Source organism: Lucilia sericata, unplaced genomic scaffold (assembly GCF_015586225.1).
Source record: "Lucilia sericata isolate MDLA Ls3-8-SP2 unplaced genomic scaffold, ASM1558622v1 Contig000061F_arrow, whole genome shotgun sequence".
In the NCBI taxonomy this organism is placed as follows: Eukaryota; Metazoa; Arthropoda; class Insecta; order Diptera; family Calliphoridae; genus Lucilia; species Lucilia sericata.
In genome coordinates, this window is record NW_023994096.1 from 622,833 (window position 1) to 641,126 (window position 18,294).

The 18,294-nt window shown below is 28.7% G+C and overlaps 1 protein-coding gene and 1 non-coding gene across 5 annotated transcripts in view; one reads left to right on the plus strand and one right to left on the minus strand.

The window, feature by feature from the left end:
• LOC119616185 (maternal protein pumilio-like) overlaps positions 1-18,294 on the plus strand; it is a 203,768-nt gene that overhangs the window by 5,695 nt on the left and 179,779 nt on the right. For all 4 annotated transcript variants that reach the window (XM_037972519.1, XM_037972520.1, XM_037972521.1 and 1 more), the window contains exons 2-3: positions 3,217-4,721; positions 6,239-7,006. In XM_037972519.1, coding sequence (XP_037828447.1) covers positions 4,467-4,721; positions 6,239-7,006 — 1,023 coding nt within the window. In that variant the 5' untranslated portion in view covers positions 3,217-4,466. The remainder of the gene's footprint in view (positions 1-3,216; positions 4,722-6,238; positions 7,007-18,294) is intronic.
• Trnay-gua lies at positions 2,129-2,223 on the minus strand. Its single transcript has 2 exons — positions 2,187-2,223; positions 2,129-2,164 (listed from the first exon to the last, which is right to left on the minus strand). It is a non-coding gene; the product is annotated as a tRNA-Tyr (tRNA).

Below are 18,294 nucleotides of genomic sequence, written 5' to 3' on the forward strand. Positions count from 1 at the left end.
AACCGATAAAATATAATAAATTCTTTGTGTAAATAATTGTATAAAAATCTAAATTATTAAGAAATTATTAAAAATAAACTCATTAAATTGTGGCAAAATAAATAAAGAAAATCTTATTCAGAAAAGGAATCATAAAATCGTTAAATAAATAACTTTTGTGGGTACTTTTCTATATTGAGCTATTACCACCACCACTAGCCAACCAACCCAAGGAATAGTTTGCCTAAAAAAATAAAAAAAATCAAGACCATTAAAAAATTGTCTGTTTTGTCATATAACTATATAATTTAATTAAATTTTGTGTAAAGTGTAAAAAAAACAACAAAGTGTATATTTAGTTTATATTGTTTTCAAAAGAATACTCTACAAAACATTAGTTTTGTTGATATTTAAGAAGAAAATTATTTATTTTGTACAAAAAGTGCGAAACCAAGTTCTTTATACAGTTGCAACTTGCAAGACATAGAATTTTTGCAAAATTGTGTTTTATACATAATAATCAAATCAATTTTTCTGTCATTGCCACCGACTGAGCAGTGAGTACCGCGTCTGAATACCAACAACAATAACAACAAAAAACGGTAAAAATCAATTTATTTTTGAATGTTTAGTTTTTATTATTAAAATTGTATAACACATAAAAGGTATTATAATTTTGTTGTTTCGAAAAGCAAAAAAAAAAAAAAAGATAGAAGTTAATTTACGATGTTTAAGTTGAACAAAAATATACTTTTCCATTCCATAATATGAATTCCAATAAGATTTTTGTGGTGTTCCCTTCGATTTTTTATTTCCACTTTATGCTACTTGTCCTTTTGTTGTTTTCATTATTTACGTATGTTTTGTTGTGTATCTTTGCTGGTGTTCATAAAATTCCTGTCATTTACCCTCAATTCTCTTTTGACGCCATTTTTGCCTTGTGGTTCGTTCTTTTGTTTATGTATTTCAAAAATTGCTCATCATCATTTTCTGTGTGTTGTGTTTTTGTTTCTTTTTTCATTTTCTTTCGTTTTATTACACTCTCCTTGTTATTTTTTACACAGTTGACATTGCCTGCTCGCCGTTTTTTTTCGCCCGTCTGCATGAATGCCTGTCCGTCCGTCTGTCTGTCTGACTACATATGATGTTTATTGTTGTTATTTGATTTTTTTTTTTATTTTATTTTTTTTTTTTATTTTATTTTTTCTTGGTATTCTTATTAGTTCAGACATTTTTTACATTCAGATTTTTATTTTCTCATACTACTAGTATCTATTTTTTATTTGCTTTTCTTTTTGTTGTAAAGTCGTTTTTTTGCTGTTCTATCCTTTTTCTTATGCGAGTGAGTTTTTTTTTTGTAATTTGCTCATGTCTCATTTAATTTTCCAATTGTTTGTTATATTTTTTCTTTGTGATTTTATTATTATTTCTGTTCGTTAACGTTTTTCATTAAATTCCCTTTTTTAATGTTTATTAAATTAACTTAATATTTTACTTATTTATTTATTCATTGTGTTAAGCGGCGCCTTTTCCTTTGTGTGTTTTGATTTTTTTTTCAACATGTGTTGTTTTTACCCTACATCACTAAATAGGGAAGGAGGCAGTATTATGCATTTGTGATCATGCTTGTAACACCCATGAAACATTGCTTCACAGGATCTCTTTCTAATATTTAATGTTTATTTTTTAGACCAATAGGTACTTCTTAGATGTTTCACAATCTCTTTTATAGAACGTTTCCTAGCATTATGCATATTAAGTGGAAAGTATGCATTTGAAATATTCTTAATTTGTCCTAACTACAGAGCATGCTTTCCAATGTATATAAAAATTCGGAACATTTATCATATTTCCGATATACCTACATAGGTACCAATGTATATGAACCGATTTTATTGGTTTGAAATAGAAGAATTGTAGATAGGTAGTATGTCTAATAGAATAATCTATAATTTCCCAAAAATGTTATTGTCTAGGTACTTTTTGATTTCAACAAACATACATGGCAGACAGTCATTTGCCAAATGACCCTCCAACAAAATGTTAATTTAGTACTGATAGGTAAATGATAGGTAATTTTTTGTCAATTATATATATTATTTATAAAGGCTTAGTATCCTTATTTGTAAAGAATTTTTGTTAAAATAAATCCTTCGAGCCGGATTTGAACCAGCGACCTATGGATTTCTTTATACACAAATCATATTCTACAGTCCACCGCTCTACCAACTGAGCTATCGAAGGCTTGATTTGTTTTTAAATGTTTGATAACTTGTCATTAGACCAATGTTATTTTAAATTTAACAGATAAACTTAATAAATGATTAAGATAATAGGCACTTTTAACAACAAATTTGTTTGAAAATTAGGTATAATTTAATACACACAAAATCGGATTTCTACTAATTTTTATGATTTCTGTTAATTTTCTAGCAATTTTACAAATGTAGTTTCTTAACATATTACAATTTCTAAAAGATCCGGTAATAGGGTTCAAATTATTAAATTAAAAAATTTTGATTTTGAAAATTTAATATTTTGAAATAGGTAGGTATAATGCAAATACAACAAATAGGTACAACATTATCCTATAACATAATAGATCCATAAGATTATAAAAATCTTTTACATATTTATTTTTTAAAACCTACCTATAAATGCTCATTTCCTTTTTTTGTTAGTTTTTAAAAAAAAAGGAAATGAGCATTTATAGGTAATTTATTGTAATTTTTTTTTTTTTTTTTTAATGTTGAAATGATTTGTTAATAAGGAGTAATTTGTTAATGATATTTAACTGAGTGATTTAAATTTTTTTGTTGGTAATTGTTTTCAAATACTTAAAACTCTATAATTATTGATATATATGCGTTGAATAACTTGTTTAAATGATACCTTGTCCATATGCTTGTTGATTTCTATTTGTATTAACTTTAAATTTAGTATTTTTTTTTTTTGCTTTAAAAAAGACTGCTTGTTAGATTTTATTTATATACACCATTAAATATAAAATTTACATATACTTCATTCAGCTCATCTCATTATATGCTAAAATGTCCTATATTATTATTATAATTATTTTTTTTACATTTTTTTAACTTTAATTTATATTCTTTATTTATTTACTTTTATTATTATTGTAAAAAAAAAAAAAAAAAAAAAAAAAAAAAAAAAAAATATATTTATTTCAAAAAAGCAATCTTCCAATATACCTATTTTTATTATCTTTTTTCTTTGCAGTGTAAAAATTTTCTGTATAAAAAAATTAATTAGATTTTATGCAAATTAGATATCAATCAACAACCATAAATAACATCTATGTAAAAAGTTTTTTTATAATATTAAAAAATCTCATCACTGATCCATCATTATTCTTCTGCAACTACAATAACAACAGCAACAATCATCACTGACACAACACTCTCGTTATGTGGTGAGATACTGTAAGAGAATAAAGAGAAATAAATTCATTTGACATAAAAGTAAAATATAACGGTTTCTTGTATGTAAAAACAAATCGAAAGAAAAAAAATATTAAATAAATCATAAATAAAGAACAGAAAAGAATCCAATATAATCAACCATTGTCATCTTTTAATGTGTATGCAACACTTCATTTAATGTTGTTGTCGTCGTCGTTCGTCATTTACCACCTTGTCATTGTGTAATTATTTTTGTGTATAAAAAAATAGAAATTAAAAATAATTTTAAGTTAAAACTTGTGTAAAAATATAAAACAACAGTTTAACTTTATTAAGAAGAATCGTAAATCTTTGTAAAAATTGATAAGGAAAACTCTACGGGAACGCGTTCGGTATATTTTAAATCGTAACGTTTAACGTGTATTAAGAAATAAAAGAAAACCCAAACAACAACAATTTGTGTAAATTTGCAAAAATCTCTAATAATAACAAACAAAACTTGTGAGTCTTAAAAGAGAATAATTAAAAAGAAAACCGAAAAACAAAGAAAATAACTAACAAAATTTCTTGCTAAAAATTGCTCCCTTAACTAGCAGCAAGATTTTGTATTAAAAAATATATATAAAAAAAAACTTAATTTTAAACATCTTAATTGTGTAAAATAACGGCCTCAAAATAGAGCTGCTATCGACTACTGCAATATCCTTTGCCCCCATTGAGTCCACAGTGTCTTCAACACATTATCAGCCACCAACATCATCATCATCACCATCACCCTACTATTCGACGCCACTTAATCATCATCATCAGCATCACCAGCAGCCAAACCAAACAGGGCCACCAAATTCAACGCTACAACAACAACATCTTCAGCAACAACAATATCAGCGTCAATCTTTGCATAATTTTCTATTAGCACCCACTTCATTATCAACTTTGCCCTCATCGGCTTTACCACAAAATCAGCCAACATCTAATTCGTTGAACTCCGGTAGCGCGTCAGCTGTACAAGCTTCATCTCAACTACATCAACAACAGCAACAAGAACAACAGCATACAACAACACACATGAAGTTATTGGGCAGTAACGATGACAGACAAGTGCGCGGCGGTGTTGATCAGTCTGTACCGCGCACTCAAGATGATGTTGCTGCTGCCGCTGCAGCAGTAGGTTACGTGTTTCCACGTCCCTCACCGGGTGGAGTTCAACCGGGTGTAGGAAATTCGGGCGGCAGTATACATGATGTAGCAGCTGCTGAATATGCTGCTCAATTTGCCCAGAAGCAAGCACGTTGGGCCTGTGGTGATGAGCATACCATTGATGTAAGTATCTTTTTTATAGTAGTAGGTTTAGTCTTAGAGGGATTATGTACCATAATAACGTGCACTTCCACTCGTAAAGTCCATTGTGATTCCCTTCAAAGAGCGAAGATCCAAATACAGAGAAAAAAAAAAAAAACACTATAAGAAAATAAGAAAGAAAGAAGCTAAGTAGAGAGTATAGGTGAATGGAAACAGGTCTATTCTCAAATCCTAATTTTAAATTTACCAAGTCAGTACTTTAAAGTAAGAAACGAGGGAGAGTCTTTGTCCCCTTATAAAACACAGTCGAAGAAATTACTAATTCCCTTGATAAAACCAAGAAGAGTGTGAGGGTAAAGTCCCGCAATTTCCGCCATGGAACCTATTGCTCAGCCATTTTAGATTCTGACAGTGGAAATTATATTCCCGATCGTCTCTAATTCTCCTCATCCTCGTATAACCTGACATAGTCCGGTATAGTATTGTCCCACTTCTATAGTAGTACTGTTAGTATTTACTTTTAAGGTGACTTAAGGTCTAAAACCGTAACCGAGTATTGCGAATAATGGGAAATGTCCCATCCTTTCGATTTACTCTCTTCATATTATAAATGGCTATGTATCGTTAGAGAACTCATAATGGGTTAGGTTAAGAAATCTCCAATCGGATACCTTAAGGGTCATTGCCATTTCCTTTGTAGAAACTGAAGATCTAAAGAAAAGAGAACAATATTAGGAAAACAAAAAGAACAAAACACAAACTGTAAACTGGACCTTCTCAACTGGACCGGTTCGGTTCACTAAAGTAAGAACAAAGTTCAAGGTAATCTGAATCTCTCTGATTGAACCTAATAGATTGCAAGGTTTGAGTGCTGTAATATCCCCCAGTTTGTCATGGAATCTATTGGCTATTACCTTATTAATATGAGATTTTGTACTCTAGGACTGTATATGATCAATTTCTTATGTCCTCTACATAACCTGTCGAAGTCGAAGGTAGGTTATTTCACATTTACTGATAAAAGCCAATGGACAAAGCCCCATTTAAAATTTTGTCACAATCCTTAGGTTGCGCTTATACATTCGCATAAGCATTTTGGTTACCTTTACATTAAGTATTGGTCATAAGGCCTTTGATATTTTAAAATCAATTTTACTATTCTAGGACTGATTGATAATGTTTTGGGAGACCTTCATTATGTCCCGCTATTTTAAATAGACAGTAGATTTTTATGGAATTTGCTGAGACATCTTATGTTTCTCTGAGTGTGGTATTGTTTCAGATAGGAGGTTTAAGGGCATTCTATATAGTTTAAAACTTTTTACTCATTTCATCCATATTCCATCTTCGGTATTAGTTCATGAAGTAAAGTAAATAATTTTTTATCCAATGTAATTGCCTACATTATTTGAAAGGCTTGATAAGAATTGGGTTGCACTAGTCGAAATTGTTTCTTTATATGTTTCAAATTCGCCGGTAGTGGAGAACTTTCTTTCAACTTTTTTTATCTAAAAATATTCCATTTAATCCCCTTATAGAATCCCGACAAATGGAAGTACAATCCTCCAATGAATCCAGCCAATGCTGCACCTGGCGCACCACCTGGAAGTGGCCCCGGTACAATTGGTCCCATTGGTATGGGAGGTGGCATGGGTAGTATGGGCACTAATGGTGGTTTACATCCCTCAATGGGTGGTCCGAATCAAATGGGTAATTCTGCAGCTGCAGCTGCTGCCGCTGGTATGGCTGCCATGCAACAGGCCGCTGCCGTTGCTAAACATAATCAAATGATGTCACAAGTCGCAGCTGCTCAACATCAGCATCATCAACAGCAACAACAACAACAGCAGCAGCAACAACAACAGCAACAACAGCAGCAACCACCACATCCTGCTCATCAGCAGCCTCCTCATCCTCAACATCAACAGCATGGTCCCCCACATCCATCACAAATGCAATCTCATCAATACAATTCGAATCTTCTCAATCACGCCATGAATAATCCAGCAGCCGCTGCCGCCGCTGCTGCTGCTATAGCAGCTGGCATGACTCATATGCAAATGCCACCAGCAATGCAAGCTGCAACTGGTAACATTTACGATCATCCAGGCGTACATCCAGGCGTGGGCATGAATGGTGTTGGCGTACCAAAACCTCCACCACCCGGACAACCTGGTCCTGGTGAATTGGTTTATCTGGGTGGACAACCACATGCTGCCGCTGCTTTGGGTATGATGCAACAACAGAATCAATACATGAATAATCAAGCTGCTGCAGCTGCAGCCGCTTCACGCAATGCCGCAGCGGTAAGTAATTATTATTGTTGTATAAAAGTAGTTTCTGATAATTGTATTATCTCTTGTTAAACATTTTATTTCATTGGTTTATTGCCGTTTATTATCTATTTCGATAATTATTTTCTCCCCACTGTGTCATTGATTTAATAAAATCATATTTTTTTTTGTCTACAATTAAATCATTGTTTGTCAATAGTGGTATTAACTATTGCCATTAGATATGATTGATAATGAAATTTAATATATTTAATTTTTTTGCCATGTTGTTAGTAAATGGTTTGTTTGGGAAAAATAAGGTGGAGAATTATTTATGGGCTAGGTCGTATAAAATTACTATTGATAATTGACAGATTATATTGATTGACAACTTGTTTGTAGACAATCTGTCAGTTTTTCATCTGAGTGCTTCTTTTCAATTGTCAGATGCTACCTTTTTAGAGAAAAGTTGTCAAATTCTGAGCTATCTTTTCTACAGAAAAATTGTCAGTTTCTGAGCTTTCTTTCCTATAGACAAGTTGTCAGATTCTGAGCTACCTTTTCTATAGAAAAGTTGTAAGATTCTGTACTAGCTTTTACGTAGAAAAGTTTTCAGTTTCTGAGCTATCTCTTCTATAGAAAAGTTGTCAGATTCTGATCCACCTTTTCTATAGAAAAGTTGTCAGATTCTGAATTAGCTTTTCCGTAGAAAAATTTTCAGTTTCTGAGCTATCTCTTCTATAGAAAAGTTGTCAGATCCTGAGCTAAAAGTTGTCAGATTTTGAGCTATCTTTTCTATAGGAAAGTTGTCAGATTCTGATCTAACTTTACTATATAAATGTTGTCAGATTCTGAGCTGTCTCTTCTATAGAAGAGTTGACAGTTTCCTGGCTGCCTTTTCTATAGAAAAGTTGTAAGATTCTGAGCTACATTTTCTATAGAAAAGTTGACAGATTCTGATCTACCTTTTCTATAGAAAAGTTGTCAGATTCTGAGTAACATTTTTAAATTTTCAAAAACTGTTCTTTCCTAAGATAAGAATTTAATTAGATATTGTAGACTATATTGTACATTCTCTCTGGTGAAAATGCAACACAATTATTACGGCAAATTAAATAAATTCTTCCCTTTTTTGTTGCCATTAAATAGACAAAGATTTAAAATATAAAAAAATATATATATTTATATTAAATATACAGCATGCAACACATGTTGTTTTTATATAGAGCTGGTAGCATGCAAACATACCACAAAATCTACAATGCTTTAAGTGCAAATTTGCACATTTAAGTATTTAGTAAATTTTCTTTTATACTTTATGTTCAGGTATTTTTATATATAGATTTTTTTAAATAAGTTTGTAATACAGCAAAAAAAAAATGTTGCAAGTATGAATGCAACTAAAATTCTCGTTGTCGTCGTCGACGTTGTTCTTTGTATGAGAGTTTTTTTTCTTTATTTTGCAAACTAATTCTAGATTTTTCCACCATATAAACAAGCAAAAGAAGTAGAAGGTATTTATTTTTATATCTTTCAGACTGTCTCTCTGGCTGCCTGTCTTCCTGGCCATTAGCTGATGGAGAATTACTAAATGTGTTTTGTCTTTCTTTGAATAGTTGTGGATGTTTGTGTTTCCTCATCTACTTATATACATATTTACTGCAATTGCAGTTGCAATTGAAAATATTCAAACATCTAGAGCTGTTATAATAAGCTTTCAATGCGTTTTTCTATTTTTTTATGCTGACTTTTTCCATTTCTGTTTGCGTTCTATTCACCATCTTGTTGTCGAAGAGTTTCTGATACGGTTGCAACAAGTATATGTACATGTATTTTTTCTTTCCATCTTTTAATTAGAAATACTATTCTAAAGTATTTTTTCTCACATATTTACGTTAATGATACATTATATTTTTTACTTTATAAAATAATACATTCGTTAATACATCTTTTTTCGAATTGAACTGTTAATGTAGAATGTAATATCTTTTAGCGAATTTTAATTCAAAAGTTGCAAAAAGTTTAGTTTCCGATGAAAAATTTCTAACATTTGAATGACCCTATTCTTAACCAAATTTCAATGTTAAATTTTCAAATAAATTATTGCGAGCAATTTCTAATGTCTCCTATAGAGATTTTTCATTTCGTGATTTCAAGAAAATTTAAACTCATTGAAAAATATTTCCAATAGAAAATATCTCTGATTCTGAACAAAATTCAATAAATCTATAGAAAATTTTTTCGTTTCTGGACAACAATTCTTTAGAAAATTATCTTCAAATCTGATAAATATTCGTTATAGAAAATTTCTCCGATTTCGAATGCCAGAGAAGAATAACTTCTTTAAAAATAAATGTATTTCTAATAAAGACATTTTTAAAAGGCATCGTATAAAAAAATATTCAACCATAAATTATAAAACTCACATGTCAAGTACAAAGAAAACGTGAGCAAAGAATAAGAAATAAATACTTACCAAAAAATATAGATTTTATTTAAAAAAATCTACTCAAACATAATATTATTTAGTCTGTAGCAAAAATCCAAAAAAGAAAGACTATTTTAAACAAAAGAAACAAAGATGACAAAAAAAATAAAGAAAAAATATAGTACTTACACTACATATTAAGTTAAATAACTTGGGACTAGGGCACTAAAAAACATCAAACCACTTAAAATAAGAAGAAGCACAAGTATCGGAAGAAGAAGCAAAAACTTTAATCATTAAACAATAATATGTGTATGAACTGCAAGTACAAAAAAATCTACTTTGTAAAATATTTCATCGTTTCTCTCTGGTCGATACAACCCCATCACCACCAACAATAACAGCAAATAATATACATAACTAAACAACAACAATGAAACGTGCTGAGAGTTTCTTTTAGATTCAATGATAACAGGGGAGATTTTCAAATACAAAACAGTGATGCCTATTTGTATATTTTATCAGAATTTAAATCAGGTTCCGGGAGCTATAAAAAATTCTAAACATTTTCTAAAAACAACTTCTGATGAAAAGTTTTTAGAATTAGAACAAGTTTTTCTGTAGTAAAGTTGTCAGAATCTGAATAGACTTTTTCTATAGAAAATTTGTCAGTATCTGAACCAGTTTTACTATAAAAAAGTAGTCAGAATCTGAACAAGTTTTTCTACAGAAAATTGTCAGAGCCTGAACAAGTTTTTCTATAGAAAAGTTGTCAGAGTCTGAACAAGTTTTTCCATAGAAATGTTGTCAGAGTCTGAACAAGTTTTCTATATAAAAGTTGTCAGAGTCTGAACAAATTTTTCTATATAAAAGTTGTCAGAGTCTGAACAAGTTTTTCTATAGAAAAGTTGTCAGAGTCTGAACAAGTTTTTCTATAGAAAAGTTGTCAGAGTCTGAACAAGTTTTTCTATAGAAAAGTTGTCGGAATCTAAACTGCTTTTCCTATAAAAAAGTTGTCAGAATCTGAACAAGTTTTCCAAAATCTGAAAAACTTTTTCTATAGAAAAGTTGTCAGAATCTGAACAGACTTTTTTTTATTGAAAAGTTGTCAGAATCTGAACAGAATTTCTATAGAAAAGTTATGAGAATCTGAACAGACTTTTTCTAAAGAAAAATAGTCAGAATCTGAACAGTATTTTTCTATGGAATAGTTGTCAGAATGTGGACAGTATATTTCAATTGAAAAGTTGTCAGAATCTGAACAAGTTTTTGTAAAAAAAGTTGAATCTGAACCAGTTTTACTATAAAAAAGTTGTCAGAATTTGAACAAGTTTTTCTATAGAAAAATTGTCAGAGTCTGAACAAGTTTTTCTATAGAAAAATTGTCAGAGTCTGAACAAGTTTTTCTATAGAAAAGTTTTTAGAGTCTGAACAAGTTTTTCTATAGAAAAGTTGTCAGAGTCTGAACAAGTTTTTCTATAAAAAAGTTGTCAGAGTCTCAACAAGTTTTTCAATAGAAAAGTTGGCAGAGTCTGAACAAGTTTTTCTATAGAAACGTTGTCGTAATCTGAACTGCTTTTCCTATAAAAAAGTTGTCAGAATCTGAACAAATTTTTCAAAATCTGAAAAACTTTTTCTATCGAAAAGTTGTCAGAATCTGAAAAGTTATAGAAAAGTTGCCAGAATGTGGACAGACTTTTTCTATAGAAAAATTGTCAGAATCTGAACAGATTTTTTTTTATAGAAAAATTGTCAGAATCTGAACAATATTTTTCTGTAAAAGTTGTCAGAATCTTAACAGATTTTTGTCTATTAAAAGTTGTCAGAATCTGATCAGACTTGTTCTATAGAAAAGTTGTCAGAATCTAGGCAGATATTTTCTGTGGAAATGTTGTCGGAAACTGAACAGTATATTTCAACTGAAAAATTGTCAGAATCTGAACATACTTTTTCTGTGGAAAAGTTGTCAGAATCTGAACAAGTTACAAATTTTTCTATAAAAATGTTGAATCTTAACAGACTTTTTCAATAAAAATGTTGGCACAATCTGAACAACTTTTTTTACCAGAATCAGAACATGTTTTTCTATATAAAGGTTGTCAGAATGTGAACATCTTAAGTTGTCAAAATCTGAACTATGTCTATAGAAAAGTTGCCAGAGTAGGATTTTGAAAAATAAAAATATATATAAGTTTTCTTTAAGTCTGAGGGAGATAGATAAATAAAAATTCTGGAAAATGACATGTAACACAAGGACTACCTTTTAAATATAGAGTGGTGATGAAAAAGAGAAAACTTTTAATTTAATTTTATGAAGTAAAATAGAGAGAACAATGAATAAACACTGAGTGTGGATTGAATTTTTTCTTGGACTCGCTGTTTTTCGCTATATAAACGGCTGATAATTTTCTACATAAATATATTATTTATTCTCGGTTTGAAAATATGTTTGTTTTTTGTACTCTCTCTACTATGACACATTCGTTAGTAGTCATTGGCTTTTTTCTATTAATTTTTTTTTTTGTATTTTGCTATTGTTGTTTTCATTTTCATTTTCATTTTCTATTATTGTTTGCGCAAAACACAAAAAAAAAAGAAGAATACAACAAATACCCAACACAGTAGAAACAAAAAATGCCGGTTGTCATTTATATGTATAGTAAGTACATTGTACACATTTAATCAGCATGTTTGGCAAGTTTTTCCACTCATCTATCTCATCAGCATCTTTTTTTGTTTTTGCAGTTGATTTTCTTCCTCAAGACTTTAATGATGACAATTATTTAAGATGCTGTTGTTATTATCATTATACGAGATGTTGGACTTTGTTTTTAAAACAAGCCTCCATAGTTTTGGAATAGAGATAACACTGAACTAAATAAAAACAAACAAAATGAAAACATACATCCATCAATGAGAGAAAAACCCTTTTCCTAATGCAATGTTGCCTGGTTTCATTTAAAGCATATGCAATTGGAATTAGTTTTTGTTTCATGATTTTATAATAATTGCAAATTAAACTGCAGTGATTAAAGGAAATACAAAATTATTTATTAAAACTTGTCTAAAACCTATACTGCGACAATCTAATTGGCAAATTAAGATTAAATTAAAGGAAATCATTGAGTGCCTTACACAGGAAAGCATTAATTTGAAAATAATTATCCTTAAATCAGATCATTATAACGTCCCAAATTATTAATATTTCTTAAAAATTAAATTAAAAAAATAAAAATTTCAAAAAATTCTAATTGGAGATGCGGGGCATCGATCCCCGTACCTCTCACATGCTAAGCGAGCGCTCTACCATCTGAGCTACATCCCCATGTTGTGACTCATTTAACATTTTAACAGTTATTCGAACTCGGCCAATACTCCCAGACACACTAACATATCGAATGTATGTATTAAAACTAAAAATAAAAAACTAATAATGGAAACACTCAGTCCACTATTAAAAAAAAAATGCCAGACAGACATGTTTTCGTTTTAATTATTTTTGGTAACAAATTTGACCAATATCTATGTATTTAGGTATGTACAATATCTGGTCTGCTTTATTTTTTTTTTCGTTGTATCTGTACGAGTATTTTTGTACATCTAATGCGGAACGTGTGTGTATTTCAAATTAAACGTCAGTCAAGCATATTTCAAATTAAAAATAAAAAACCGTTGAATATAAAATAAAGTTCATTGCATTCTAATAAATTAAAAATAAAATTAAAAAAAAAAAAAAAAAAATAAACAAGATTTTAGGATTATATATTGTGTGAATATTTCATTTTATTTTTATAATTAAGCATTATTTTAAAATCGATTAACCACAATTTAAATAAACAAACAAAATTATTTGAAAATGTTTTTATTATAACATATTTTTCTATATTAATTTTAATAATATTTGTTATAGAAAAAAGAGGTGGGACATATTTTTCTGCAGAAAAGATGCCCGAAAAACAAAAACTTGTTTTGATAGGAAACCAACTAGAGTTTTTTTTTCATATTTTTCTATGGAAATTTTGAGCAAGTTTTTCTATAGAAAAGTTGTAAGATTCTGAGAAACTTTTTCTATAAAAAAGTTGTCAGGCTATGAGCAACTTTTTCTATACAAAAGTTTTCAGCTTCAGAGCAACTTTTTCTACCAAAAAAACTGTCAGCTTCTGAGCAACTTTTTCTATAACAAAGTTGTCAGGTTCTGAGCAATTTTTTCTAGAGAAAAGTTGTCAGATTCTGAACAGGTTCTGAGCAGAAAAGTTGTCAGTTTCCAATAATTTTTTTTATGGAACTTTTTTTTACCAACTTTTTTTATGGAAAAGTTGTAAGATACTGAGCAACTTTTTGTATAGAATGTTGTCAGATTCTGAGCAACGTTTTGTATAGAAAAGTTGTTAGATTCTGGGCAACTTTTTCTATAGAAATGTGATCACATTCTGGGCTACTTTTTCTATAGAAAGGTGGTCAGATTCTGAGCAACTTTTTCTATAGAAAGGTGGTCAGTTTCGGAGCAACTTTTTCTAAAGAAAATGAGTCAGATTCTGAGCAACTTTTTCTAAAGAAAGTTGTCAGATTTTAAGCAACGTTTTCTATAGAAAAGTTGTCAAATTCTGAAAAAAAATTCTATATAAAAGTGTTCAGATTCTGAACAACTTTATCTATAGAAAATGAGTCAGATTCTGAGCAACTTTTTCTAAAGAAAATGAGTCAGATTCTGAACAACTTTATCTATAGAAACGTCATGGCTTAAGCAACTTTTTCGATAGATATGTTGTCAGTTTCCAATAAATTTTTTCTATAGAAAAGCAACTTTGTCTATTAAAATGTCATGCGATCAACTCTTGAACAACTATTTTTTTAAAGAAAATATGTAAGATTCTGAGTAATTATTTGTATAGAACGTTGTCAGACTCTGAGCAACTATTTATATAGAAAAGTTGTCGGATTCTGGGCAACTTTTTCTATAGAAAGGTGTTCAGATTTTTTATAGAAAATTTGTTAGATTGTGGTCAACTTTTTCTATAGAGGTTAGGTGGTTAGATTCTTAACTATTGAAAGTTGTCAGATTCTGAGCAACTTCTCCTTTGAAAAGTTATCAGATTCCGGGTTTCCCATTTCCTATAGGATCTGATTTGATGGTTTAAATTTATATCATATTAAAAGGTTTTAATAGGACGTCGTCAAAGTCATCGCTAAAATATAATGGAGTACTTGCAATATAAACACATTTTAAAAAGTCCAATAACTTTTTACGGAACACATGTGTGAATATTTTCTTGTTTTTTTTTTCTTATACTCTCTTATTCGGAATCTATACAAACTTTATTCACATGGAGTCTCTAAAGGCCTGTTTACCAATATCCATTTAACTCGTTCATCAAGTTGCGCACGTTTTTTCAGGGCTTCTTTTGCTATACAGTTCTCTGTTGTTTATGATATTTTTTTTTTCAAATTCTGTAATTTATTCTAATATAAAATAATGCTGTTTATTTTATGAATCTTGTTTTGTTTATTTTATTTGCTCTTTCTTTCATTTATTATTTGTTACTCATCAGATGTTTGAGGTTTAGTTAAACTTTTTGCTGTTTTGTTTCTATTTTCATTTTCTTTTCGCGTCAAACCCTCGAGTTATGTTTGTTGCCGTTTTTTTCTGTCGTTTCTCTTTTAATTAATGAGCAAAAATTTTCTTGTTTAAAAGCTCTCTATCATTTTTTTAACTCATATGTTTAGTTAAGAAATCAGTGTTAACAATTTGTTTTAAAGTGGCTATTTTGGTGATTTTTTTTTATAAAACTACAATTTTTGAATGATTTGTTTAGTTGTAGAGGACTTTTATTGCTGTTATAGTTTTCAGTTCCGCTTGACATTACCTTTTCTAACTATTAAACTCACGCAAGTATTTTTATGTAAATTTTTAAATTTGTATGTTTTTTTTTTGCAAAACAAATTGTTTAACTTAATTTAATATTGTTGTTATTGTTTTGCTTTATAACATTTTGCGGCAAAACTTGGAAAAATTGTTTTTTTTTTGTTGTTATTTCTTCGAGCATTTAGTTAACAAATACACTTTTGGTTTATTTTATTTTTTTTGTTGTTCGCTAAACACAGCGAGTGTGTCGAACTGAGTCTGAGAGTTTTTCTCAGTTGTCAACCATCGATTGTATTAAATACTCAACATAAACGGTGTGTTACGGTCGGTTAACAAAAAAAATGTGATTTGAAAAATATTAGATAAATTTAAATAAATAGTTACAAATTATTAAGAAAATGTTAAAATTTCATTATGATTTTAAAAAAATGAAAGAAATTTTTGATAAAATAAAGAATTTTTGAAAATTTTTGTTTAAAATAGTAAAATATTGTGCAAATTATTACTGAAATTAAAGATCTACATATATTACAAAAAAATATATAAATTATATAAAATTTATAAATTATTTCATAGCGATAAAATAACAAATGAAATCAAAATTTTTATTTGCAAAATTTTAATTAATTATAATAAAAAATATGTTAAAAAAATAAATTGAATTTCAATTAAAACTATATTATTCTAAATAAAAACCAAAAGTTACTATAAAAAACAAATAAATTAAAAGAAAAGTTAAAAATGTTTAAATATAAATATCATTTTTTGGCAAACACAAAAAATATTTAAAATAATATGTGATAAAATGTTCAAAACAAGAATTTCCTTATACCAAGCACACACGATCTCGTACTATATACATAATTGCGGTTTTTGAAATACGTTATAAAATATAAATTGAAAACAATATTCTGCAAAAAATCTTAGCAAAATATTCGAGAACATAATGGGCTGAATTATTATACCAAATAAAGTCATTATTAAAAAGTAGTCATATAAAAAATCGACAGAAAACGACAACTTATTCTGTGATTTAAAACAGATGCTTCTATTGAATATTTATCAGAATCTTATTAAATTTTTCTATTGAAAAGTGGTTAGAAATTGAACAACCTTTTCTAAAAATAATCGAAATCAGCAACATTTCTTATAAAAGACTTCAAAAACTAAGCAAATTTTCCTATAGAAAATTAGTAGAAATCTAAGCAATATTTTCTATAGAGAATTGGTTAGAATCGAAGCAAATTATTCAGAATCTGACAATTGGTCTGAATCTGTGCTAAGTTTCATATACGAAATTAGTATTCTGAATAAATTTTATATAAAATATTAATCTGGAACAGAGCTACATTTTCTATAGAAAATTAGTAAAAAAGAGGAATATTTTCAATATAATCTTGTCCAGAATGTGACCATTATTTTCTATACAAAATTAATCAGAAACAGAATAATATTTTCTATAGAAAACTTGTCAGAATCTGAACAATATTTTCTATAGAAAATTTGGCACAATTGTTCAGATTTTAAAAAATTTTTCCATGGAAAATTTTTCAGAATTTGAGCAATATTTTCTATACCAAATTGGTTAGAATCTGATCAAATATTCATATAGAAAATTTGTCCGAATCTAAGCTATTTTTCTATAAAAAATTTGGATGTAAAAATATTTCCTATAGAATCTTCTTTAGAATCAATATTTTCTATAGAAAACTTGTTAGAATCTAAGGAACATTTTCTATCGAAAATTTGTCATAATTGTTCAGAGTATGAGAAATATTTTTAATAGAAAATTATTCAGAGTTTGACCAATATTTTTAATATTTTCTGCAGAAAATTATTCATAGTATAAGCAATGTTTTCTATAGAAAATTTGTCATAATCTGATCGATATTTTCTATACGAAATATTTCAGAATCTGAGCAAATTTTCCTACAGAAAATTTGTCAAACTCCGACTAAATTCCTTTATAAAGAATTAGTTAGAATATGGGCAAATTTTCCTATAGATGTTTGGTCAGAATTTGAGCAAATTTTCTTTTAGAAACTTGGTCAAAATTTGAGCAAATTTTCTTATAAAAAATTAGTCAGAATCTAAGCTAATTTTCCTATAGAGAATTGACAAGAATCTGATAAAATTTTTCCATAGAAAATTGATCAGAACCTGGGAAAATTTTCCTATAGATAACTAATGCGAATCTAATTAAATGTTAATTTTTGTCGGAATCTGAGCAATATTTTCTATAGAAATTTTGTCAGAATATGAGAAAGTTTTCTAATAGAAAATTGCCACAATTTAAGCCTATCTTCTAATAGAAAATTGGTCAGAATCTAAATAAATTTTCTACAGTAAATTGTTAAGACTCTGGCCTTCATCTGCTATAGAAAATTATTCAGAATCTAAACTTTATTTCTACAGAAATTATTAAGGTCTACATTTACTGTAAAAATTTTGTCAGAATCAGAGCACATTTTTCTATAGAAAATTGGTCAGAATCTGAGCCTATTGGTCAGGAGCAGAACCGTAATCTCGGCCACACTTTCTACAGAGCTATTTTTTGTTTAGAAAATTAGTCAGATCCTCCTCATATCACATTCTAAACTATATGTTCTTTAGATAAGGATTTTTCTCAATGTTTTTTAAATTTTCTATAAAAAAATCAACCTAAATTTATTATTTATTGTCCCTACAATTTCCTAAGAAAATTAATCGTTATAATATTGCTTACACCTACAAAATATTATTAATGAAATAACAAGTATGTAATTACTTAAAAATAATTCATACACGTGTGTAACTTTTTATGGAAAAAAAATCACATTTTATATTATTAAAAGTGCGAAGTAGGAAAAGAAATTACTATCCATCCACCCACTTTAACAACCAACCAACACCTTTCTTTCACATAAATACCATTATCCATCCAATTATCTGTGTAGCTTGGCTGGTCTCTATGGTACACGTGATCCATATAAATAAATTCTCAAACATACGAGTCCAATATAAATCTACACATTCATACTTGTAGATTTA